Genomic DNA, 25,811 nt, shown 5'->3' with positions numbered 1-25,811 from the left:
TCCCTCCTCACCGCAACCCCCCGCCCCTATCCTCGACCCCCGCCCCGACTCTCCTGGAGAGGAAACAGCTGGGCGGGGGCAGGCCGCCTCGCCAAAACCTTCCTCGGGCCCTGCTCCCCGTGCTCCCACCCCTTCCTCCTTTCCCCTCCCCTCGGGCTCACTGAGGAAAGCAGCCCGGATCGGTCGTGCTTTCGAAGGGACCCAGGCTAAGACAGAGCACCCCGGTTTCTTGCTGCAGTCGCAGGCAACCGTCTTGGCTCCCAGGCTGATGGGCTACTAATACTCATTTGGGGCTGGCTAGCCCGTGCGCCCTCCTCCCCTCCCCTGGGAGTACCTTTTTGGTTGCTTGTGCCTCTCCACAAAGGGGAAATGTCCCTAATTGGGTTTTGGGTTTTTTTTTTCTTTGTTCCCCTCTTTTTCCAGGGGCACAGCAGTGCTGCTGTTGGCTTTGAGGTAGCCTGCCCTTTCTAAGCCAAGTCGGAGACCCGTTCAGGTTTGGCTACCCCCTGGCCGGGTGCCGCCCCTAAGGAACCAGCCGGGTCTTGGCCAGCGTGCTCCTCCAGCGGCTGACCGCTCCCTCCCTCTCTCCCCGCCTGCCCGGGGGCTGGTGGGATGCCCGGGGGTCCGTCGGGGACGCGGCCACCCCGCCCCTCCGTGGGTCGGCTTGCCATCCTAGATGGGGCCGCCCTGCCAGAAAAGGATGGCAGTGCTTTCTGCGAGAGCGAGCCGCTGTGGGCTCTCAGGAGCGGGCGGGCGGAGGCTGTACCAGTGATGGCCTCCCAGGGCAAAGCTCTGGCTCAGCTGTGTCCTGCAGCCCAGAACTTACCTCTCCGTCTGGGCCCCGGGTGGGACAGGGGTTTGGGGGGGGGTTGGACATGGCTGCTCCCACCCTCTCTCCTGACTTGGGAGCCAAGGCAGGTCCCTTCGGGAATGCCGGGTGGGCAGAAAACCTACTTCCTCCACCCTTAAAATGTTGGGGTGGATGTGGCAACTTGGTTTCTTCGGGAACCGTGAGGGGCTGAGGAGGCTGTAGACCATCTCCTCCGAGCAGTAGTGCGTTATTGGCGTTGCCATGGCGCTCTTTTCGGTTTTACTTGAGCTATTTTAGCTTGGTGCATGTGTGTGCTCTCTCTCTGTCTTTCTCTCTGTCTTTCTCTCCCCCACCCCGTGCGTATATCTCATGTGCTCTGTCTGTCTCTTTCTTCCGTTCTCTTCTCCCGCCCCACCGACTCCCTCTGGTTGGACTGTGAGCTCCCCGTGGGCCAGTGTCCCCAGACTCCCCCCAAGCTCAGTACAGTGCTTTGCCCAGTTTCCACGCTTCCTGAACGCAAGGTCCCCCTGGAAGAGTACTTTGGGGCTCCTCACGCCTTCCTTTATGAGGGAAGCCTTTCCAGGAGGAGACCGAGCGAGTGGAGGAGAAGCTTCCCATGTTGGACCAACTGAGTTCCGGGACGTGACCCTGAAGATGGAGCGGGCAGGCGCGGTTGAGCCACTGGCCGAAGGCCCGGAGGAAGAACCGTGGGAGCCCTCCGGGAAGCAGCACGAGTCCCCGCTGAGTCCCCGTCACCTGGTCCGTCAGGAGCCCGGGCCCTCGGTCCAGCAGTGGAGGGGCCTGGTCCCCGTGACTCCTCCAACCGCAAGCGCTTGGGCACGGGAGCTTGGACAGAGCACGCTTCCCGCTTGCCGTGCTGCCTCCGGAGCCGCCGGCCACCTCGCCGACCCGGCCGGTCCCGCCAGCGGGCCCTTCGAGGCACGCGGGAATCCAGTCAGAACGCGGTCCGGCCCGAACCGGCTCGGGGCCTCCGCCTCTGGGGCCAAGGCAGAGCTGCCTCCCCCGTAGGATGGGGTGGGCACGACGTCGATCGGGGAAGAGGCTGGCAGGATTCCCGCCTGCTGGCTGGAGGGCCCTGGGGAGGGGTGGGGAGAAAGGCAGGAAGGTCACGGGGCCTGGGATGGTTTGCCGTTGGGCCGGTGTCCCCCCGGCTCCTGAACACCATTTTCTCTCGGGCCATTTCCTCACCGTGTCTGCTGGGGCTCGCCTCCACCCTGCAAAGTTCCCGGCAGCCTGGGATTTCCTTGCGAAGAGCATGTGGGCGACCTGTCGGCCTTAGAACGGGGAGCAGGTGCCCCTCTCTGGACCGCGGACGAACGTTGCCACCTCCTTGGCGGCTCCCCTCCCCTTCCCTCTCCTGCCCTCCTCCCCTGGGCTTGGCTCGGAAGGCTGGGGTGCCGTCTTCCTCCCTGGCTGAACGACCCGCCGGCCTCGTGGGGGCTTCTGGGCTGACTGAACTCGGGCGAGTCTCTGGCCAAGACGGCGATCCTCTTGGGAAACACGAACTGGGCCAGCCGGACCCAAGGCCGAGGGACCGTGGGCGTCCGGCCACTCTAGCCACCCGCCTTCTCTCGCCTCGCAAGAGCTTAGCTCTTGGATTGAGGCAGCGGTGACGGGCATCTACGGGAAGCAGATCAACCTCGCCCCCTCTCTCTTCCCACTCCCCTCCTTCTCTCCCTGCCATTTCCCTCCCCTTTCCCTGCCCCTCTCCCCCCCAGCGGGGTGACAGCATCCATATCAAAGCGCTAGAGGCAAGAGCGAAGCGGACGTGTCCCCAGAAGCTGGGATTGAGTCCGGCCGGCTGTGGACAGACGGCCCACGTCCGCCGACGAGGGCCACCGGCCCCGGGTCCCTCTGCTCGGGGTGGACGTGGGCTGCGGACGACAGGACTCGGCCTTCCACCCCTTGGTTGCTGGGGGAAGAAATGGCTGGTGGACCGATGGCATTAAATGCTCTTGGGGCCCGACAGATGCGTCCCTCGCCCCTCACTCGCCCCAGGGCCACTTGGGCGTTGGGGAGCCCAAGTCGTTGACCCTGATGGCTGCTCCGGAGAACCCAAGCCGCGGCGGGCACCTGGCCCGGATCGGAGGGGTTGGTTCGGGCATCGCCCCCCGCACCAACTCCAAGGCCCCGAGCAAGCCGGAAAACGGTGATGGGGTAGGATGGTGCTAGTAGCCGCGGCCCGGCTGAGCTCACCACGGGTGGTCCCCATCCCGGCTCCAGAATGGGTAGCCGTAGTTTGATGGAGGGCGCCGGGTGCCTGGCCAGGCTACTGGGATCGTGCCATCCCCCCCCTTCCCACCCACCCCCCTCGTCCCAGAAGGCTGTGGCCTCGGTGCCATTTTCGACTCTTCGCCATTGCTCGATCCTCACGTTGGGTCTCCTGCCAGATCCCGCCGGTTCTTCCCGCAGCCCTGCTCCGCCCAGACCGCCGCCTTCCCAGTACACGCTCTGGTCCGGCCTCGGACCAGACGGTCACATCAGCCTCTTCACTGCTCTCCCGGTCCCCCCGGTCTCTCTCCGCTCCACTCTAGACTCCACGCCGCCGCCGCCGCCGCACGGATCATCTCCCCGAAGCGTCGCTCGGCCCGAGTCCCTCCTCTCCAGGGCCTCCACTGGCTCCCGAGTCCCTCCACACTGCACAAAGACCTTTACGATCGGCGCTGGGGCTCACCCATCCCGCTGCCTTCGGGCCTCCGCAGCCCAACTTCCAACGGTCTCTCGCCCTCCTCCAGTGAATCAGTTGATCAGTGGTAGTTACCGAGCACTCACTGTGTTCAGAGCACTGTACTACGCGCTTGGGAAAGTCTACAGCCTCTGTCCCCTTGCTGTTCAGTCCATCAGTTGATCAATCTCAAGTGATCAGTGGTATTTATTGAGCGCTTCCTGTGTGTAGAACACTGCGCTAAGCACCGAGGGAGAGAACAGTACAGTGGAGTTGGTCGACACGATCCCTGCCCACAAGGAGCTTACAGACTAGGAGGGGAGCAGACACGGAAATCAGCTACAAGAGGGGAAGCAGCAGAATGTGAAGTTGTGGACATAAGGACCGTGGGGCAAATATCCAAATGGGAAGCAGTGTGGCCTAGTGGGAAGACCGCGGGTCCAGAAGTCGGAGGACCTAGTTTTCTCATTCTGACTTGGCCGCTTCTCTGCTGTGCAGCCTTGGGCAAGTCGCTTGGCTTCTCTGGGCCTCTGTTTCCTCAACTCTAAAATGGGGATTCGATACCTGTTCTCCTTCCTACTCAGGCTGCGAGGCCCCTGTGGGACAGGGACCGTGTCCTACCCGATTAACTTGCAGCTACCCTAGCACTTAGAACCGTACTCGCCGCCCAGTAAACGCTTCATAAATACCGTTAAGAAAAAGTGTTTTGAGTACAGACCCAAGTGCCTAAGTGACATGGGGCAAATAAAGGTGGGGAAACGACTCAGGGAAGGCCTCTTGGAGGAGATACGATTTCGAAGCTGTCCCGTTGGATACGAAGGGGAGGGAATTCCGGGGCGGGGAGCCGGGGGACGCGTCGGTGAGGGGTCGGCAGCGACGCGGAAGAGATCGTAGCGCGGGAAGAAGGTTGGCGCCAGAGGAGCAAAGAATGTGGGCTGGGTTGTTGTAGATCAGTGAGGTCATATAGGAGGGGGAGTACTGATTAAGTGCCTTCAATTAGGTACTTGTTAAGCACTTACCGTATGTCAAGCAATGTACTAAAGCATAGAGGTAGGTAGAAGATAATCAAGTTGCACGCGGTCCCTGTCCCACTTGGGGCTCCTGGTCTATAAATAGGAGGGAGTAGAATTGAGTCCCCAATTTAGAGTTGAGGAAATTGAGGCATAGAGAAGCCAAATGACTCGTCCAAGACCACACAGCTCTCTGACAAGTGGCAGAGTTTGGGATTAGAACCCAGGCCCGGGCTCTTCCCGGTAGTCCTCGCCGCTTCCCGTGAAGCTGCCGGTAAGGAGTTTGATGTGGTGGTGCACTGGCAGCCTTTGGAGGCTTGGGAGGAGTGGGGAGATGTGGACCGAACATTTCTATGGAAAAAACATCCCGTCGGCCGAGTGAAGGGTAGACTGGAGCGGGGAGAGGCGGGAGGTAATCAAGGCGGGCTAGGATAAGTGCGCTTGGATCGGCATGGCAGCAGTTTGGATGGAGAGGAAAGGGCGGATTTTAGCCAGGTTGTGAAGGTAGAACCGATCGGATTTTGGTGACAGACTGAACGTGCAGGTTGCCAAGTTTACGGGCTTGTGCGACAGAGGGGATAGTGGTGTTGTCTACAGTGATGGGAAAGTCTGAGGGTGGAGAGGGTTTGAGATTCCAGCCGGACATTGAAGTAAAGGTGTCCCAAAGGCAGGAAGAAATGCGGGACTGCGGTGGAGGCGAGAGGGAGGGGCTGGGGATGTAGATCGGTCAATCAGTGGTATTTATTTTGTGCTTACTCTGTGCAGAGCGCCGTGCTAAGCGCTTATTTGGAATCATCTTTGTAGAGGTGGTAGTTGAAGCGGTGGGAGTGGGGTGTAGATGGAGAATAGAAGGGGTCCCAGAATGGAGCGTCGGAGGGACAACTACGGTTAGGAGGGTGGGAGGCAGAGGAGGAGTGGGCGGAGAGCTAGGAGGAGACTGTAAACCAGATTAAGCTCCTTGTGGCCCGGGAACGTTTCTCCCAACTCGGTTATATTGTACTCTCCAAGCGCTCAGTCCAGTGCCCCGCGTAAATGTGATTGATTGAGGAGAAGCGGGAGAGGACAGGGTCAGGGAAGCCAAGCTGAGATAGGAGAAGGGGACCAAGGCGAAGACTAGGGTAGCATAGGGGCCACTGGGCCGGCACGGTTTCCGTAGAGTGAAGTGGGGCAGTAGGAGAGAATTGGAGGGGAGGAAGTGGAGGCAGCGGGCACGGACACCTCGCCTAGGGAGTTTGGAGAGGAATGGGAGGAGGGGGTGATGACTAGAGAGTCCAACGAAGGGTCCCGTAGAGTTCAGGGAGAGCGATTTTAGGACAGGCGGGGATTACGTGGGCCTGCAGCGGCAGAGAGAGCCCAAGGGACCGAGCGGTTGATGTTGGCAGTCAGGGAAATGCCACGCGCCTTCCGCCTCAAATCAGAGCGACCCCAGCTCTCCCCGGGTTCCGAGCCCTCCCGAAATCCCGCCTCCCCGAATGAGCTTTCCCGGCCCCCTGCGCCATCTCAACAACCCTCCTGGAAGGAGACCGTCCCCCGGGTCCATCCACCCAAGAGAAACGACAGGGCCTAGTGGATAGAGCCTGGGCTTGGGAGTCAGAGGACCTGGGTTCTCTGCTGGGTGTGACCTTGAGCAAGGCACAGCCTCTCTGGGCCTCAGTTACCTCATCTGTAAAATGGGAATGCGGTACCTGTTCTCTCGCCTCCTGAGACTGTGAACCCCATGTGGGACCCGATTATCTTGCGTCTTCTCCCAGCGCTTGACACATAGTAAGCACTTAACAAATGCCACAGTTATTTCCACCAAGGACCCGTTCCTGCTTAGCCTTTCCTCCCAGGATCCCCGTACTCTTTGGGACTTTATCGCTGCTCTCCCCCACCCAGCTGACCAAGTCCCTTGGAGTCCCTCCGCAGCTGTGACGTTCTGTACCTTTCTCAGAATGTCCTGTTCCTGGAAGCTGAGGGATTGATTTTACCCCCCTCCCGGCCCCCATCCTATCCACCCCTCCCGGGACCAGGATCTTTAGGGAGAAAGTAATCCTGGGCCCGGTAAACTCAGGATCTCCCCCAAAATAGCCCCCAGCTCTCCCAACAACGAAGAGCTCACCCTTGCCAAATCCTATCCGAATCCCAAGCCCCCAGGGGGGCTGCCCTTGACATTCCAGCTCTCCCCGCCATCTTTGGGCCCGAGATTTCCCACGAGAAGATCGTATCAAAGAGGCCATGAGCAAAACGGCCCGCTGCCTGCGAGGCTGGACTCCTCCTCTCGGCATCGGTCTCGGCCCCCGTTACCGAGGGAGGGCCGGCAGCACCCCCTAAGCTGGTCTGCTCCCCTAACCTTTGCAAGTCGGGCCTCTAGGAGAAAGGCCTTCGGATCTCCCGGCCCCGTGGCCCGGTCCGGAGTCGACCGGAGAGAGATCGTCTGGCAGGTCCCCCACCCTCCATTGGAGAAGCAAAGATTACTTCCTGTAACCTGAGTTCTCCAGAGGTGGGTAGACGTGCCGGATGATCCCCCCCGCCGACCACCACTGCCTTGAGCACGGTTCCTCTTTCTCTTTATCGTCGTGAACTCTTCTGTAGGGCTCTGACTGTGGCGGAAGACTGGTGGGGAGAGGGGCCGGCCACCCCAGGGCCGTCTCTCTCTGGTCAGCCCTCCTGCTGCCCTGGAGCTTGACAAGAACTAGGTTATCCGGGGAAGGGGGACGGCAGATATCCCTCGCTTCCCTGTAGCAAGAGATCTAATGGATCGGTAAGGCCTCTCAGAGCCCGAAGAGCTGCTTTTTGGGCCACACGGTTAGCAGCCTCCACCAATAATAAATGCCATTATTATTATTATTGCAATAAGCCTCTGTCCTTCCACGGTGGGTAGGGCTGGGACCCGGTTACGGGATTAGGGACCGTCCTTCCCCCCGACGGACCCCCGGGTAGAATGCGCTTCGTGGGAAGAGCCAGTTGGGTAGGTGCGTGGGGCGCCAGGTCCGTGGCGGGACTTTGTCAGGCACGTAAGCCCCCCGGGGGAAAGGACCCCCGAGGGCACCGCCTTCCCTGCCCTCCCCCAGGACGTGCCGGAGGGCACAGCTGCGGGCGTCGCTCGCACGACGTCCTTGAGGACCCCGACCCTAAAGTGATCACCAGAGATCTGGCCGGTGGGGAGAGAGAAGGGGGTGTCTAGCAGTAGTTCTCTATCGAGGCAGCTTTCTCGCACCCACCGTCCTCGTCTGGCCGTGCAGCCTCCTTTCGGTGGTGGGATGTGGCGGTGAAATGCAGAAACGTGCAAGGTGAGGCCTGGGGGTGACAGGTACCGGCAAGTCCAGATGGTAGATTTCGGTTACCCGCTAGTTTGTAAGCTCCCGGAGGGCAGGGGCTGTTTCTTGGGTTGCCCTCCCTCGCAAGCCCCCGGTTTGGTACTGCGCGCTCGGGAAATACTAATGGATGGATGGATGGATGGATGGCGGCAATGGGAAGCAGCCGCTGGGTCTCTGCAGCCTGAGCCGTTGGCTAAGAAAGCAAAGTGAGCCTTCTCGGCCAGAATGTAGCCTTCAGAACAAGTTTGTTCTCACTCGGTGGATTGCTTCCTCTGGTCTCAGGCGAGGAAGTCATTTGGTCATCTCTGGGTTTACTAAGCCTTCCATTTTTTCATTCCAAATGTATGTGGTGACGAGTTTCCCGTTCGGTATCTGTCCTGAAGACCCCATTCCATCCCTGCGCTGTCTCTCCCTCCCCCCCCCCCCCCCCCCCCAAAGTCACTCTTGCCTGTTCCCCTCCTTTACAGGAGATGTGGCCGTGAAGATCTTAAAAGTTATAGATCCTACGCCCGAGCAGTTGCAGGCCTTCAGGAACGAGGTGGCTGTGCTCAGGTCAGTGGGAAGATGTTTCTGTTAGGTCCCGCGGAGCTCACTTGGGGTGGGTTGAGGCGGTGCGGGGCCCAGGGGCACGGAGCACCGGGCCCCGCTCGGTGCTGGAAAGGCCGTGACTCTGGGCCCGAAACCCAGGCTTGTCAGCGGATGGTCATTCTCCCACCACCAGAGAGATTTGGGGCCAAGAGGCTCCTTCTGTTGATCTCTCCCGCCCTGAAATTGTCCGAATTTTTTCCGAAAGTCCAAGGGAAGAGTGGAGTTTTTTTTTTTTTTTAATCCCGCTGTCCCCGCGTAGAGAGAAAAGGACCCCGGGGTTTTCTTGGGGACTAGCCATGCTAATCCTCAATCTCGATTGTGGTTGGGAAAGATCCGGGCCCGTCCCACCTCGCGGCCCCAACATCCCCCGTCCTTCCCTCTTCTCCCAATCCGTGGGAGGAAGCGTCTGCCGGTTTGGCTCCGCAGTTTAGCTCAGAGTGGAGGTGAGCGAGGTCATTGATCCGGGCCAGGCTGTGATGGGAGAGTAGCAACTGCTTTGGGGCGGTCCGGGGACTTGCCTGAGGATGTGAAATAGGGCAAAGTGGGCAGTTTGTGCGTGGTCTCGACCTGGACTAACCTGCCTGCGGGGCATCTTCTGTTTTGTCATCTAGGACAAACCCACCCTCGGATCTCCCATCCGATTGAGAGACAGCCGGGTCGGTGGGAGATTTTGTTTACGGGGCCTGCGGGCCTTCAGTTCCCAGTGGGTTGGCTGAGACGATTCTCTCTCCCTCCTTCTTGACCCTGTGTCCCTTGAGCCCGTGACACGTTTCCCATTCATTTTTCTCCAGGAAAACCCGGCATGTTAACATTTTGCTGTTTATGGGCTACATGACGAAAGATAACCTGGCCATTGTGACCCAGTGGTGTGAGGGGAGCAGTCTCTATAAACACCTGCATGTTCAGGAGACCAAGTTTCAGATGTTCCAGCTTATCGACATTGCAAGACAGACGGCACAAGGAATGGAGTAAGTCGGCTCCCACTTGCTCCCTACAGGAGGGGGGATCCTGGGGCCTGGCTTGCAGTGGTGCATTCGGGGAGCAAGCTGCGAAAACGCCGCAGGGTTGGGAATCATGTGGCCAACTGCCCGAATGGCCCCAAGTCCTGGAGAGGAGGAGAGGGAAGAATGGAGGAGAGAGAGAGTAAGAAGGAGAAGGGAGGAGAGAAGAAGGAGAAGGGAGGAGAGGGGGAGGAAGAAAAAGGGAGGAGAGCGAGGAAGGAGGAGTGAGGAAGAAGGGAGGAGAGAAAGGAAGAAGGGAGGAGAGAGGAAGAAGAAATGAGAGGAGGAAGGGAGGAGGGGAAGAAGGAGAAGGGAGGAGAGAGGAAGAAGAAATGAGAGGAGGAAGGGAGGAGGGGAAGAAGGAGAAGGGAGGAGAGAGGAAGAAGGAGAAGGGAGGAGGGAGGAGAGAGGAAGGAGGAGAAGGGAGGAGAGAGGAAGGAGGAGAAGGGAGGAGAGAGGAAGAAGGAGAAGGGAGGAGAGAGGAAGAAGGAGAAGGGAGGAGAGAGGGAGAAGGAGAAGGGAGGAGAGAGGGAGAAGGAGAAGGGAGGAGAGGAAGAAGGAGAAGGGAGGAGAGAGGAAGAAGGAGAAGGGAGGAGAGAGGAAGAAGAAGGGAGGAGAGGAAGAAGGAGAAGGGAGGAGAGAGGAAGAAGGAGAAGGGAGGAGAGAGGGAGAAGGAGAAGGGAGGAGAGGAAGGAGAAGGGAGGAGAGAGGAAGAAGGAGAAGGGAGGAGAGGAAGAAGAAGAAGGGAGGAGAGGAAGGAGGAGAAGGGAGGAGAGAGGAAGAAGGAGAAGGGAGGAGAGAGGAAGAAGGAAGGAGAGGGAGAGGAGGACAGAGGAAGAAGGGAGGGGACAGAGGAAGAAGTGGGGAGAGAAAAAGAGAGGAAGAAGGGAGGGGGAGACCAAGAGAGGAGGAGAAAGCAAAGAGACACGCACTAGTGGACACACCCTGGGACTGCCAAAGGCCCCACTGGCATCACAGTCCTTTGCAGAAGGATTGTCCTGAGAGCGTGGCGGCTTCCTCTACTTTCCCGAATCATTTCCCACCATCTACTAATCGATCTCTCTCTTCCCAGCTACTTACACGCCAAGAACATCATCCACCGAGACATGAAATCCAATAGTATCCTTTGAGTCTCGGGTCTGAAGGTGGCCAGTGGAGAGAAAGCCTTGAGGCCGGGGTCGGGTTTGGAAGACAGCCCCGAGGGCCAGCTCTTTGGCTGGTCTGGCGGGGGGCCAGCGAGGTGCCTCCTCGGGTCTTCCTAACTGGGGTCCGTGTACAGAGTCCTTTGGAGTTCTCCAGCTATGGGTTTTCTTTGGCCTGGGCCCCCCTGCCTGGACTCTCCTGGGAGTCTTCGCTATCCTCGTTCCCCTCAACAACAGTTCCCCTCCCCACCCGGTCCTTCCCCCAAATGAGGCAACGTCAAAGGTCTGTCCCTTCCCCTGACCAACGGCAGTTCTGCCCGGCGTTTTAAGCTTTTCCTCTCGCCAGGCCGGAAGCCTGCCCCTCTGCCGAGTCGCCGTTCCCCTCGTGACTTGACAGGGGTCGGGGCTTGGGACACCTGGGAATCTGTTGGCTAGCCTGCCCTCTCGGGCCATCAGGTCCCCAAAATAGATCCGCGGCGGCCTAGGGCCGAGGCCGAGGATCCCAGCAGGGGCACGGTTTGCTCGGAGTGAAAAGAAACAGGTCTAATACGGAGCCGCGGCGTATGGCCTGCCTTTGGCCAGGCTTCCAAGCGCCCTCGACCCCCATCTGGCTGGCTGTGAGCAGTCCAGGAGGTGAGAAAGCTCTGCCTCCGGCCTGGGCCAAGTGGTTCCCACTGCACCCGTGGCTCCTTTTGGTCTCGTCAGTGGCGCTGGGGTTAGAGTTGGACGGGGGAGCACGTAATAATAATAATGATGGCATTTTATTAAGCGCTTACTCTGTGCAAAGCACTGTTCTAAGCTCTGGGGAGGTTACAAGGGGATCAGTCTTAATCCCCATTTTCCAGATGAGATCACTGAGGCCCAGAGAAGCTGTGACTTGCCCAGAGTCACACAGCTGACAATGGGCGCAGCCGGGATTTGAACCCGTGACCGGGCTCTTTCCACTGCGCCCCGCTGCTTCTCTTGAGACATCCTTGAGAGCCGTCACTCCCTCAGCCTCCCTTTGCCACTTTCTTCAGCTTTTTTCCCTTCTTTTTTTTTTTTTAACGGCATTAATAAAGTGCTTATTATGTGTCAAGCACAGTTCTGAGTGCCGGAGTAGATACGAATGTATCAGGTTGGATACAGTCCCTGTCCCACAGTCTAAGTAGGAGGGAGAACAGACCTCCCCCCCCCAACACCCGCCCCATTTTGCAGGTGAAGAAACTGAGGCTCAGCCCAAGGTAATACAGCAGGCAAGTGGCCTGCCGGCTCCCGGGGCCATTCTTTATCCACTAGGCCACGCTGCTTCCCGGGAGTCTTGGCCGGAGAGCCAGGAGACCCTCTGGTCCAAACGAGAAGTGCCACGGTTCTTGGAAAGGGCTTTCCGAGTCCAGCCACGGCAGTGCTGTGCGAAGCACTGGGAAGCGGGTGAGCTAATGGGATCGGCCACCGCTCTGCCACGTCGAGGTGAGCCGCATCCGCGTGCCTGGTGCCTGGCTTTGGGGAGGCTTGGGACCTCTCGGCAGATGGTGCGCTCACAGTCCCGACAGGAAGGGGCTGCTCCCCATCTCCCTGAAGCCCCAGAGAGGTTCGGTGACGTGCCCGAGGTGGCCCAGCAGACCAGGGGCGGAGCTGGAACTGGAAGCGGCCCTCCGGCCTCGCAGCCAGCCCCGTGGTCTAGCTGCTCGGCTGTCCACCTTCCTCGGGGGTATAGGCCGGGCGTCTGGGGGCCTCGCCGGCCAGATCGGCTGCCCGCTCTCTCTCCCCCCCGCCCTTGGCGCTGGGCGGCACTGGCTCCCTGGCTGCCGGAAGGGCCGTTGGGTGCCCCGTGGCCCACCGTACCTCGTAAATACAGTGGACTGGGTCCTTCCTTCCTTGGGCGAAGCGGTCGCATAGAAGAGGAGGCTCCCCGAGGGATGCCCTCTGCCAGCTCCTGGCCCAATGGAACAGCATCGGCCCCTCTGTGGGTTGGGGGGGAGGTGGAGGCCTGGCAAACCACTTTCCCCTCCCCTTGGGAAGAGTCCAGAGGGAAGGGACCGGCTCCCATCCCCTTTCCCTTCCTCTGACCCAAACTGGACGGCCCGGGGCCTAGGAACTCCGACCCGCTCCGAAGCCTCACGAGCAGGAACCGACCGGCCGGCTTTCTCTGAGCAGCGGCTCCTGCTGCGCCCTGTCCGTGGAGATCCGGCGGGCGGGCGGGCTCGAGGCATCCCAGCGCTCCCAGCTTCCCAGCTCTGCAGGAGGAGGACGAGCCTCTCGTGAACAGAGAGGATTGTCCGGGGGAGAAATGCGGCCCCGGCTCTGTGTTTAGCCCATTTGTAACGCGCGGGGCCCTAATGACAAGTCCCCCGCCGCACTTAGTCGTCTCTCACCAGCCCCGCTCCCAGGGCCCTTGCAGCCCGGCATCAAGTAGCCCAGCAGCCCTTTCCAACTGGCAAAGCCCAACTCCGCATCTCGGGCTCCTCTTCTGTCCCCTCCCACTCGGGATCCTAATTGGCCGTGGGTCCCGAATCCACACTTTCCCCCCAGAGGGTTTCTGGGAGCCAGAAGAAAGGAAAGGGTCGGGGGACTGGGCTCTCTCTGTTAGCCCCCGTGAACGTTCCCCCAACCGGCCCCTGCCCAGGCAACGAAGTTCCTTGACAGGCCCGCCCAGACATATTTCTCCACGAAGGCTTGACGGTGAAGATAGGAGACTTCGGTCTGGCGACGGTGAAATCGCGGTGGAGCGGCTCTCAGCAGGTGGAGCAGCCTACGGGGTCGATCCTCTGGATGGTAAGCCAAAGAGCTCAACTTTCTCTCTCCTCCCGTCACTGCCAACCGCCGCTGCCAGTGAATCACTTGGCCCCGTAGTCGGTGTGCTTGACGCCACTTTTTCTGGAATCTCCGTGAATCTCTCTCGTCTCCCGCCCCCCTTCCCGACGAAAGGCCGGATGCCAAGGGCTCGGCCATCCCCGGGCCGGTCTTCTGGGCCCCAGTCGGGTTTGGTCCGCTCTCCATTCTGGAGGGCCGGGGGAAGGGGAGGAGGTGGAGGGGGGCGGGCCACCGGACTTCGAGATGATTGGGTGCGACAGTCGGTAACCATGAAAGACAAAGAGCCCCGGGCCACGGAGCGGACAGATGTCTAGACCAGAAATAAGCAGGCTCCCTGCTGCTTCAGACAAGTCCCATCCCTGGTTGTGACCCCGCTCTTTCTTTCTTCTCATCCGGCTCTTGGCCCCCCGATCTTCTGATCTCGGAGGGCACCCCCGCCCGATGACCGCGGGCCGGGCTCTCCCGGTTATAGCGCGTTACTAAAGGCTTACTGAGCCCTCCCTCGTCCTCCCAGTCTAGGCAGCAGCTGTTTGGAGAGCCAGCTGGCACCCGTGCCGCGCTCGTTTGGCCCAGCGAAGCTGGGTTACGGTGGGCCAGTCGCCGACCCTCTCTGGGCCTCAGGATTCCCACCTCAAAAACGGGGAAAGGATCTCTGCCCCTCTAGCTCTTCGCTTCTGTGTCGTCTTAGGTGAGACGGGGACCGACTGTGTCCCACCTGATTGCCAGGTACCCACCCCGGCGCTTAGCGCAGTAGTAGGTGTTTAATGGTCATCGTTGTCAGGCTCCTCGGTGGACACGGCCTCAATGGCGGTGGCCGGACAACATCGCGGAAGCTTGTCTTCGTCGGTCCAGCTTGGCCGCGGGACTTAGAAGGGACCCGGAAATGGCTCGCGGAGCTGGTTGTGGCTTTGCTTGTCGTTGGTCCAGAGCTCTCAACCGTGAAGGAAGTCGGCTGCCCCTGTTGCTTCATCATGTCCCACCGCGTTCGTCACGTTCCTCCTGTTGAGAAGCCGCGTGGCTTAGCTCCCCGCCCCGCCACTTGTCTGCCGTGTGACCTTGGGCAAGCTGCTTCGCTTCTCTGTGCCCCAGTTCCCTCGTGTGTAAAATGGGGATGAAGACTGGGAGCCCCACGTGGGACAACCTGATTACCTTGTATCTACCCCAGGGCTTAGAACAGTGCTTGGCACATAGTAAGCGCTCAACAAATACCATTGTTGTTATTACTACGACCCCTCCCACCCCTAGCTGCCGAAGAACGTGGCAGCCACAATGGGACTGGCATTGCGCGGTGGCTGACACCGCCCGGGTGGTCCAATTCGGCGGCCTCCTGGAGCTCGGGGTTGGATACAGGGCTTCCCAGGGACCGGTGCTTGGCACATAGTAAGCGTCTAACAAATACGAGAATTATTCATTATTATTATCAGCTGGCTGTCGCTCCGCAGCACCGAGCCAGTTCTGCCCCGCTGCTCGTCACAGGCGGTGGGTGCCCGAGGGCTTCCAGGGCTCTTGGGCTTTCCTAAGCACCCTCCAAGGCTCAGCCCGTGCCCGAGGACCCCAGAGGAGCAGTTGCCGGGCGGCTGCCTTGAGGGCTCGCCGGGATGCGGCAATTGCCGCTGAGCTGAGAGGGTGACCCGGGGCCACGGAGCCCCGTTGGGCACTCCCGGGCCCCCGGCGCATCCGTCAGCAAGGCCTGGTGCGACCCGGCGGACGGTCCTCGGGCCTTGGGATAGGGGCCCACGCAGGACAGCCGGCAGCTCCAGGCCCGGGGCCCACATCCGAGTGCAGAGGACGCCGAGGGAAGCTGGCTTCCTCCCGCTCCGGGGAATTTTCCAGGACCAGTGGAGGCAATCAGTCGTATTTATCGAGTGCCTGCTATGTGCACTAGGCGCTTGGGAGAGCACAGTACGATGGAATTAGACAAGTTTCGTGCCAACGATGAGCTTACAGTCTATAGGAGGGGAGACGAACGTTAATGCGAATAAATAAGTAAGAGTGAAAGGCCGGCTTCTGATCCCGTGCTTTTTGTATTGTGGACCTGTTCGGGTCAAGGGGCGGGCTCTTAATCCTCGAGGTCTCAGCAGCGCAGTTGGGCCAAGCGTCCCGGTTGGCTTCACCAGCGATGGCTGGCTTCTGTTCCCGCGCAACTGAGGCAGAAGGATGGAACGTGGCTGGAGCTGGCCGTGGGCCGATAGGGGTTCCTCCCAGCGGGTGGGTGGTCCCGGGCTGCCCCTTGGACGGTTTCCCGGGGCACGCGTCTCTCCGTCCGGTTCCGTACCGGGTCTGAACGCTTCCTCGGCGCCGACCTGATCCCTAATAATAATGTCAATAGTAACGATTGTGGTATCTGTCAAGCACTTAGGACGCATCAAGCACCGTACTGAGCGCTGGAGTAGATGCGAGATAACCGGGTCCCACAAGGGGCTCACGGTCCAAGTAAGAGGGAGAACGGGTATCGAATCCCCATTCAGCAGACGAGGGAACTGAGGCCCAGAGAAAGGAAGGGACTTGCCCGAGGTCACACAGCAGGCAGGTGGCGGAGCCGGGATTAGAACCCGAGTCCTCTGACTCTCAGGCCTGGGCTCTTCCCGCTGGGCCACGCGATGGGAAGCAGCGGGGAAAGGGAACTTGGTCGTCAAGTTGAGCCCTCAGGGAGCTTCCAGGCTGGCCGTCGGGAGGATGGACGCTAAAATTAAATCACGGGGAGGTGGAAGCAAGGGAGTCTAGAGAGGGAGAGAGAAGCTCAGGGAGGTGGAGAAGTGAGAGCTGGATGGAGAAGATGTGGTTTCAGAGGGGCTTTGAAGATGGGGGGGATTCTGCCACCTGTATGGTGGTGGTAGGCGGGCGGGGGGGATTAGGTCCGTGGCCGGAGAGACGAGAACAACGAGGCACCGGCGGGTGAGTCGGTTGCCTTGAGAGGAACGTGTGATCCGACGTGTGGTGGTTGTTGCCAGCTTGTACTTCCCAAGCGCTTAGTCCAGTGCTCTGCACACAGTAAGCGCTCAATAAATACGACTGATGATGATGATGATGGTGGTGGGAGAGGAGCAAGGATAGGTAAAGGGCTCGAGAGACCTGAGTGAGGGCCTAGAGCCGACCGGCAGGAGCGCGTGCTCGACGCAGGGCGGGACAGGCAACCGTTGGGAGGCTTTTGAGGAGTAGGGTGACAAGAGCGGCCAGAAGGCCTCCTCCAGGAGGCCTTCCCAGACTGAGCCCCTTCCTTCCTCTCCCCCTCGTCCCCCTCTCCATCCCCCCCATCTTACCTCCTTCCCTTCCCCACAGCACCTGTATATATGTTTGTACATTTTTTTACTCTATTTTATTTGTACATATCTATTCTATTTATTTTGTTAGTATGTTTGGTTTTGTTCTCTGTCTCCCCCTTTTAGACTGTGAGCCCACTGTTGGGTAGGGACCGTCTCTGTATGTTGCCAATTTGTACTTCCCAAGCGCTTAGTACAGTGCTCTGCACATAGTAGGCGCTCAATAAATACGATTGATGATGATGATGTTGAAGGAGAGCCAGAGAAGAAACGGGAGAAGACCGTGTCAGAAAAACCAAGGCTGGTGGTGGTGGTGGTGGTAGCAGCAGCAGCATGAATTAACAGTAGAAGCAGCATGAACTAATGGAAAGAGCCCGGGCCTGGAGTCAGATAATATAATAATAGTAATGATGGCATTTGTTAAGCGCTTACTCTGTGCAAAGCACCGTTCTAAGCGCTGGGGAGGTTACAAGGTGATCAGGTCGTCCCACGTGGGGCTCACAGCCTTAATCCCCATTTTACAGTTGAGGTAACTGAGGCACAGAGAAGCTAAGTGACTTGCCCACGGTCACACAGCTGATGGTGGAGCCGGGATTTGAACTCATGACCCCCGACTCCAAAGCGCGGGCTCTTTCCATTGAGCCACACCGCTTCTCTCTTAATCCCAGGTCTGCCATTCGCCTGCTGGGCGAATTTTCGGCAAGTCACTGTAACTGCTTCGGGCCTCAGTTTCTTCCTCTGTAGAAATGGGGATTTGGTACCTGTTCTCCGGAGCTCAATCAATCAATCAATCGTATTTATTGAGCGCTTACTGTGTGCAGAGCACTGGACTAAGCTCGTTTCTAACGGTGTCCGTGTTGTCGGAAATCAGTCGGTGGGGTCCGTGGGCCTCGGCCTGTGGGAGCAGGGCACCGGGAATGACGGCTTGATCGGAAGGGTTGTGATTTTGACGGATTTCGTGTGATCGACCCGTCAGTCCATGAATGATACGAGTGCTTACTGTGTGCAGAGCGCTGCGCCAATCGCATATCTTTGTTTCGCATGGGCATTTGGGAAATTCATTCATTCATTCAGTCGTATTTATTGAGCGCTTACTGTGTGCAGAGCACCGTACCGAGGGCTTGGGAAGTACAAGTCGGCAACACCTAGAGACGGTCCCCACCCAACAGCGGGCTCACAGTCTAGATGGGGGAGACAGGCAACGAAACAAAACACGCAGACAGGTGTCAAAGTCGTCAGAATAAATAGAATTATAGCTAGATGCGCATCATTAACAAAATAAATAGAATAGTAGATATGTACAAGTAAAATAAATAGAGTTATAAATCTGTACAAAACTATACAAGTGCTGTGGGGAGGGGAAGGAGGTAGGGCGGGGGAGTGATGGGAGGAGGAGAGGAAAAAGGGGGCTCAGTCTGGGAAGGCTTCCTGGAGGAGGCGAGCTCTCAGTAGGGCAATTGAAGGGAGGAAGAGAGCCAGTTTGGCGGAAATGTGCGGAGGGAGGGCATTCCGGGCCAGGGGGAGGACGGGGGCCGGGGGTCGACGGCGGGACGGGCGAGAACGAGGCCCGGCGAGGAGGTGAGCGGCGGCTGAGGAGCGGAGGGTGCGGGCTGCGATGGAGAAGGAGAGAAGGGAGGTGAGGTAGGAGGGGGCGAGGGGATGGACAGCCTGGAAGCCGAAATGTGTTTGTGAACTCTGGGTTACTACATCCATCCCTCTTGCACCTTTGTGGGAGATTTTTTGAAGGCGAGTCCATTAATAATAATAATAATAATAATGATGATGGCATTTATTAAGCGCTTACTATGTGCCAAGCACTGTTCTAAGCGCTGGGGAGGTGACAAGGTGATCAGGTTGTCCCCCCGGGGGGCTCACGGTTTCAATCGCCATTTTCCAGATGAGGGAACCGAGGCCCGGAGAAGTGAAGTCACTTGCCCAAAGTCACACGGCCGACAGTTGGCGGAAGCGGGATTGGAACCCGTGACCTCTGCCTCCAAAGCCCGGGCTCTTTCCGCTGAGCCACGCCGCTTCTCTGCCGTCCCTTTATCAGCTGAACCAGGCAGAGGGAAGCATCAGAGCCGTTTTGGCTCGCAGCAAGTCATGAGTATACGGTTAGGGTACTCGATTTTGCTTTCTAAGGAATTGAAACCGTCGAAACATTTGGTCGCGCGGGGCAAAAGACCCAGGGAGGTGGAGGGGAAGGAGGAAGAGGACGGGGCTCAGTTCTGCTCTTCTCCATCTACCTTATAATAATAATAATAATAATAATAATGATGGCATTTATTAAGCGCTTACTACCTTGACCATGACCTCTTACTCTACCTTGGAGGATTTCTTCGCTCCCATGGCTTCCACTCCCATCTCTGCGCAAATGATTCCCCCGTCTACATCGCCAGCCCTGATCGCTGTCCTCTGCGGTCTCGCATTTCCTCCTGCCTTCAGGACATCTCTGCCCGAATAATAATAATAATAATAATCATAGTGGCATTTTTTTAAGCGCTTACTATGTGCAAAGCACTGTTCTAAGCGCTGGGGAAGTTACAAGGTGATCAGGTTGTCCCACGGGGGGGTCACAGTCTTAATCCCCATCTTAATCCCCATCTCTGCCCTAATAATAATAATGGCATTTTTTTAAGCGCTTACTATGTGCCAAGCACCGTTCTAAGCGCTGGGGAAGTTACAAGGTGATCAGGTGGTCCCACAGGGGGCTCACAGTCTTAATCCCCATCTTAATCCCCATCTCTGCCCGAATAATAATAATAATAATGGCATTTTTTTAAGCGCTTACTATGTGCAAAGCACCGTTCTAAGCGCTGGGGAAGTTACAAGGTGATCAGGTTGTCCCACACGGTGCTCACAGTCTTAATCCCCATTTTCCAGATGAGGTAACTGAGGCCCAGAGAAGTGAAGTGACTTGCCCAAAGTCACACAGCTGACAATTGGCAGAGCCGGGATTTGAACCCATGACCTCTGACTCCCAAGCCCGGGCTCTTTCCACTGAGCCACGCTGCTTCTCCTGCCGACACCTCAAAGTAAACTTGTCCCAAACCGAACTCTTCCTCATCCCACCCATACTCTGCCCTTTCCCCAGCACTTTCCCATCACTGTAGACAACACCGCTGGCCTCCCTGCCTCACAAGCCCAAAACCGCGACATCATCCTCAACTCATCTCGCTCATGCAGCCCACACATAATAATAATTTTGGTATCTGTTAAGCGCTTACTGTGTGCAAAGCACTGTTCTAAGCGCTGGGGAGGATTCAAGGTGATCAGGTTGTCCCACGTGGGGCTCACAATATTAGTCCCCATTTTACAGATGAGGTAACTGAGGCACAGAGAATAATAGTAATAATGGCATTTAGTAAGCGCTTACTATGTAACTGAGGCACAGAGAATAATAATAATGGCATTTATTAAGCGCTTACTATGTGCAAAGCACTGTTCTAAGTGCTGGGGAGGATTCAAGGTGATCAGGTTGTCCCATGTGGGGCTCACGGTATTAATCCCCATTTTACAGATAAGGTAACTGAGGCACAGAGAATAATGATAATAATGGCATTTAGTAAGCGCTTACTATGTAACTGAGGCACAGAGAATAATAATAATAATAGTAATAATAATGGCATTTATTAAGCGCTTACTATGTGCAAAGCACTGTTCTAAGCGCTGGGGAGTTTACAAGGTGATCAGGTCGTCCCATGTGGGGCTCACAGTCTTAATCCCCATTTTCCAGATGAGGGAACTGAGGCCCAGAGAAGTGACTTGCCCAAAGTCACACAGCTGACGATAATAATAATAATAATGTTGGTATTTGTTAAGCGCTTACTAGGTGCCAAGCACTGTTCTAAGCGCCGGGGGGGATACAAGGAGATGAGATTGTCCCATGTGGGGCTCACAGTCTTAATCCCCATTTTCCAGATGAGGGAACTGAGGCCCAGAGAAGGGAAGTGACTTGCCCAGGGTCACACAGCAGACGTGTGGGGGAGGCGGGATTCGAACCCACGCTCTTTCCAGTGAGCCACGCTGCTTCTCCAGCATCCAGTCAGTCACCAAATCCTGTCAGGTGCATCAGCCTCTTCGCTGACCTCTCTGCCTCCCGGGCCGTGGGCCAGGGGCGTCTGATCCACCCTTCTTCGCTCTACTGCCTGGATTATTTTCCTAAATAATAACAATTATGGTACTTGTTAAGCGCTTACTTATGTGCCTAGCACTGTTCTGAGCACTGGGGTAAATACAAGTTAGGTTGGACACAGTCCCTTCCCACATAGGGCTCCCCCTCTTCATCCTCATTTTACCGATGAGGTAACTCGGGCCCAGAGCAGCGGAGTGACTTGCCCAGGGTCGCACAGCAGACAAGCGCTTAGTCCAGTGCTCTGCACACAGTAAGCGCTCAGTAAATACGATTGATGATGCGACAGGGCTGGGATTAGAACCCATGACCGCGTGATTCCCGGGCCTTATCCACTGAGCCACGCTCCTGCTTTAAAAAGAAAAAGTTGCCCACGTCTCCCCACCCCTCCGAAGCCTCCAGTGGTTGCCCATCCAGCGCTTAGAACAGTACTTTGCACAGAGTGAGCGCTTAACAAATACCATCATTATTATTATTATTATTATTGCGCTTAGAACAGTACTTTGCACATAGTAAGCTTTGCACATAGTCCTTCTTCTCCCCCTCATCCCCCTCTCCATCCCCCCCATCTTACCTCCTTCCCTTCCCCACAGTACCTGTATATATGTTTGTACATATTTATTACTCTATTTTACTTGTACATGTCTATTCTATTTATTTTATTTTGTTAGTATGTTGGGTTTTGTTCTCCGTCTCCCTCTTTTAGACTGTGAGCCCACTGTTGGGTAGGGACTGTCTCTAGATGTTGCCAATTTGTACTTCCCAAGCGCTTAGTACAGTGCTCTGCACATAGTAAGCGCTCAATAAATACGATTGATTGATTGATTAACAAATACCATCATTATTATTATCATTGCGCTTAGAACAGTACTTTGCACATAGTAAGGGCTTAACAAATACCATCATTATTATTATTATCATTGCGCTTAGAACAGTACTTTGCACATAGTAAGCGCTTCACAAATACCATCATTATTATCATCATTATTATTATTATGATGATGCACCATCCATCAAATGGAAACTCCCTACCGTCATCATCATCATCAGTCGTATTTATTGAGTGCTTACTATGTGCAGAGCACTGGACTAAGCGCTTGGGAAGTACAAATTGGCAACATACAGAGACAGTCCCTACCCAACAATGGGCTTACAGGCTAAAAGGGGGAGACAGAGAACAAAACCAAACATACTAACAAAATAAAATAAATATATATATATATATATATATATATATATAATATATATCATCAGCAATCGTATTTATTGAGCGCTTACTGTGTCCAGAGCACTGGACTAAGCGCTTGGGAAGTACAAATTGGCAACATATAGAGACAGTCCCTACCCAACTGTGGGCTCACAGGCTAAAAGGGGGAGACAGAGAACAAAACCAAACATACTAACAAAATAAAATAAATAGATATTTATATATATATATATATATATAATATATATCATCATCAGCAATCGTATTTATTGAGCGCTTACTATGTGCAGAGCACTGTACTAAGTGCTTGGGAAGTACAAATTGGCAACACGTAGAGACAGTCCCTACCCAACAGTGGGCTCACAGTCTAAAAGGGGGAGACAGAGAACAAAACCAAACATACTAACAAAATTATATATATATATATATATATATATATATATATATATATATATATCATCATCAATCATATTTATTGAGCGCTTACCATGTGCAGAGCACTGTACTAAGTGCTTGGGAAGTACAAATTGGCAACACATAGAGACAGTCCCTACCCAACAGTGGGCTCACAGGCTAAAAGGGGGAGACAGAGAACAAAACCAAACATGCCAACAAAATAAAATAAATAGGATAGATATGTACAAGCAAAATAAATAGAGTAATAAATATGTATTACAAATATATATATATATATGTATATAAATATGTATTTTATATATATAAGATATAATAAATAAAATACCGTCGGCTTTAAGGCGTTCAGTCGGCTCTCCCCCTTCCGCCGACCTCTCTCCTACTCGCTGTAGTCCGTCTCACCTGTCGCCCCGCTGACCCCGTGTCACCCTGGCATTTGGATTTGGACCCCTTATCCACCGCACCGTGTCCCCCCCCCCGCCTCCGCCAGACGGTAATAAGCTCCTTTCCGGGCAGGGATCAGGTGTCCGAACCCCGTTGTTTATTTAATACTCTCCCAAGCACTGAATCCAGCGGCCTGCACACAGTCAGCCCTCGAGCCCCCTTTTAGACCGTGAGCCCGCTGTTGGGTAGGGACCGTCTCTAGATGTTGCCGACTTGTACTTCCCAAGCGCTTAGTCCAGTGCCCTGCACACAGTAAGCGCTCAATAAACACGATTGATGATGATGAATACGGCTGATTGATTGGAGGAGGACGGGGGGGGAGAAGAGACGGGCCTCGGGCCTGAAACGCGAGGCGGGGGGAGGAACTGGTGGCGTATGCGGCGCCGTTCGTCCTCTCTGTTTCTTCCCAGTTTGGTTCCCACTGCAGTGACGCCCTCAATCAGCGGCCTTTTTTTTTGAACTGTGTGCTCTGCACGCAGTAAGCGCTCAATAAATACGATTGATTGATCGAACACCTATCGGGACCGCAGACCCCAGCTCTCCCTGGCTTCGAAGCTTTCCGGAAATCTCCTCCGGGAGGCCTTCCCCGCTACCGTCTCCTCCGTCTTATTCCCCCTTCCAGACCTATATCTTCCGTACCCCTCCTCCCCTTCCTCCTCCTCCTCTCTATAAATCATCATCGATCGTATTTATTGAGCTCTTACTGTGCGCAGAGCACTGGACTAGGCGCTTGGGAAGTCCAATTTGGCAACATCTAGAGACAGTCCCTACCCAACAGTGGGCTCACAGTCTAAAAGCATTAGAACGGGGATCTCCCCTCCCAAGCCTTTAAGCTTTTTGGGGATAGGGACCATTTCTGCCAACTTTCTTTTTCTCCCAGGTGCCAAGCACAGGGCTTTGCACCCAGTAGTGGTGATGATAATCACCAAAGTAGCAACGCCGGTAATAATAAAGGGCCGTCGTGTAGCCCTCGCTTCGCGCCAAGCGAGGTACCGCGCGCTGGGGTGGAGACCGGTCATCAGCCCCACGTGTATATATGTTTGTACATATTTATTACTTGTACATATCTATTCTATTTATTTTATTTTGTTAGTATGTTTGGTTTTGTTCTCCGTCTCCCCCTTTTAGACTGTGAGCCCACTGTTGGGTAGGGACCGTCTCTATACGTTGCCAACTTGGACTTCCCAAGCGCTTAGCACAGTGCTCTGCACACAGTAAGCGCTCAATAAATACGATCGATGATGATGATGATGATGCCGTGGGGCTCCTAGTCCGAGTGAGCCCTCTCCGCTGGTCCTTGACGTCCAAACGCTTGGGAAAGCGCAGCAGTAGCAAGACACGAGCCCCGGCTTGACGGAGCTTAACGCTCAAAAGTAGGGACAAAAACGGTTACCGGTTAGCGGGAGCCGGAAGACGAACAAACGCAAAGCGGTCACCCCAAGACGGAACGGTGGAAGGAAAAACCGGGACGGTATCGACGCTTGAATTATTGTTATTGTCGTACAGAGGTGTGACTGTTGTCGTTGTAATGATGATAATAATAATAATAATAATAATGGCAAAGCAGTCACCCCAAGACAGAACGGTGGAAGGAAAAACCGGGACGGTATCGACGCTTGTATTATTGTTATTGTCGTACAGAGGTGTGACTGTTGTCGTTGTAATGATAAGAATAATAATAATAATAATGGCGTTCCTTAAGCCCTTACTACGTGCACAGCACTGTTGTACGGAAGCGCTGCGGTCGGGGTGGTCGGCGGGGATGCCCGTGACCGGGGCCATGGTTGGGAACGAATCGGGAAAGGCTGCCTGGGATTGCGGGGGAGGCTTTAAAGATGGGAAGAGCGGTGGCCTGCCAGCGTGGCGCTGGGAAGGGAGATCCGGGCAGGGGGAATGGCGAGAGGCCAGGGATTTGAGGAAGGTGGCTGGGGTGGGACGGGGGAATTACAGTGACGGTTCCCGGGTGGGCCGTGGGGGCAAAGTGAAGTCACTGATTCATTCATTTCATCCATTCAGTCGTATGTATTCATTCATTCATTCATTCATTCATTCAGTCGTATTTATTGAGCGCTTACTGTGTGCAGAGCACTAGGGAAATGCAAGTTGGCAACATAAAGAGACGGTCCCTACCCGGCAGCGGGCTCGCGGTCTAGAAGGGGGAGGCAGACAATGGAACAAAACATATTAACAAAATAAAATAAATATGTTGAGTGCTTACTGTGTGCAGAGCACTGTACTGAGCGCTTGGGAAGTGCAAGTTGGCAACATATAGAGACGGTCCCTACCCAACAGCGGGCTCACAGTCTAGAAGGGGGAGGCAGACAACGGAACAAAACATATTAACAAAAAATAAGTAGAATAAATATGTTGAGCGCTTACTGTGTGCAGAGCACTGTACTAAGCGCTTGGGAAGTGCAAGTTGGCAACATATAGAGGCGGTCTCTACCCAACACCAGGCTCACAGTCTAGAAGATGGATGATAGATAGATGAGCAGCGTGGCTCAGTGGAAAGAGCCCAGGCTTTGGAGTCAGGGGTCATGGGTTCGGATCCCGGCTCCGCCACATGTCTGCCGTGTGACCTTGGGCAAGTCACTTCACTCCTCGGAGCCTCAGTCACCTCATCTGTAAAACGGGGATGACGGCTGTGAGCCCCCCGTGGGACAACCAGATCACCTTGTATCCCCCCCAGCGCTTAGAGCAGTGCTTTGCACATAGTAAGCGCCTAACAAATACCATCATTATTATTGTTATTAGATGAGGTAAAAAGCGACACATCTGAGGTGGAGTTCGCTTTCCATTGCCGTTTGTGATTTCAGTCAATCGGTGGTATTTATTGAGCGCTCACTGTGTGCAGAGCACTGTACTGAGTGCGTGGGGGCGCTCAGTACAGCAAAGTTGGTGGACACATTCCCTGCCCACAAATAGCTCATGTGGTTCCTGGCAAGGTTCGGGCCTGCAACTTCTGTGAACATCAAAGCCCCCTGTGAGACAGGGAGGGTGGTGGTCTTCCAGACTGTGAGCCCCCCG

At 55.8% G+C, this 25,811-nt stretch overlaps 1 protein-coding gene across 4 annotated transcripts in view; it reads left to right on the top strand.

The window, feature by feature from the left end:
* Positions 1 to 25,811, top strand: part of RAF1 (Raf-1 proto-oncogene, serine/threonine kinase) — a 73,320-nt gene that overhangs the window by 43,133 nt on the left and 4,376 nt on the right. For all 4 annotated transcript variants that reach the window (XM_038772611.1, XM_038772610.1, XM_038772613.1 and 1 more), the window contains 4 exons: positions 8,274 to 8,358; positions 9,186 to 9,362; positions 10,468 to 10,514; positions 13,173 to 13,291. In XM_038772611.1, coding sequence (XP_038628539.1) covers positions 8,274 to 8,358; positions 9,186 to 9,362; positions 10,468 to 10,514; positions 13,173 to 13,291 — 428 coding nt within the window. The remainder of the gene's footprint in view (positions 1 to 8,273; positions 8,359 to 9,185; positions 9,363 to 10,467; positions 10,515 to 13,172; positions 13,292 to 25,811) is intronic.

Source organism: Tachyglossus aculeatus, chromosome X1 (assembly GCF_015852505.1).
Source record: "Tachyglossus aculeatus isolate mTacAcu1 chromosome X1, mTacAcu1.pri, whole genome shotgun sequence".
Taxonomy (NCBI): Eukaryota; Metazoa; Chordata; class Mammalia; order Monotremata; family Tachyglossidae; genus Tachyglossus; species Tachyglossus aculeatus.
Note: the sequence above shows the minus strand (reverse complement) of the source record. Positions and strands in the feature narration are given on the sequence as shown.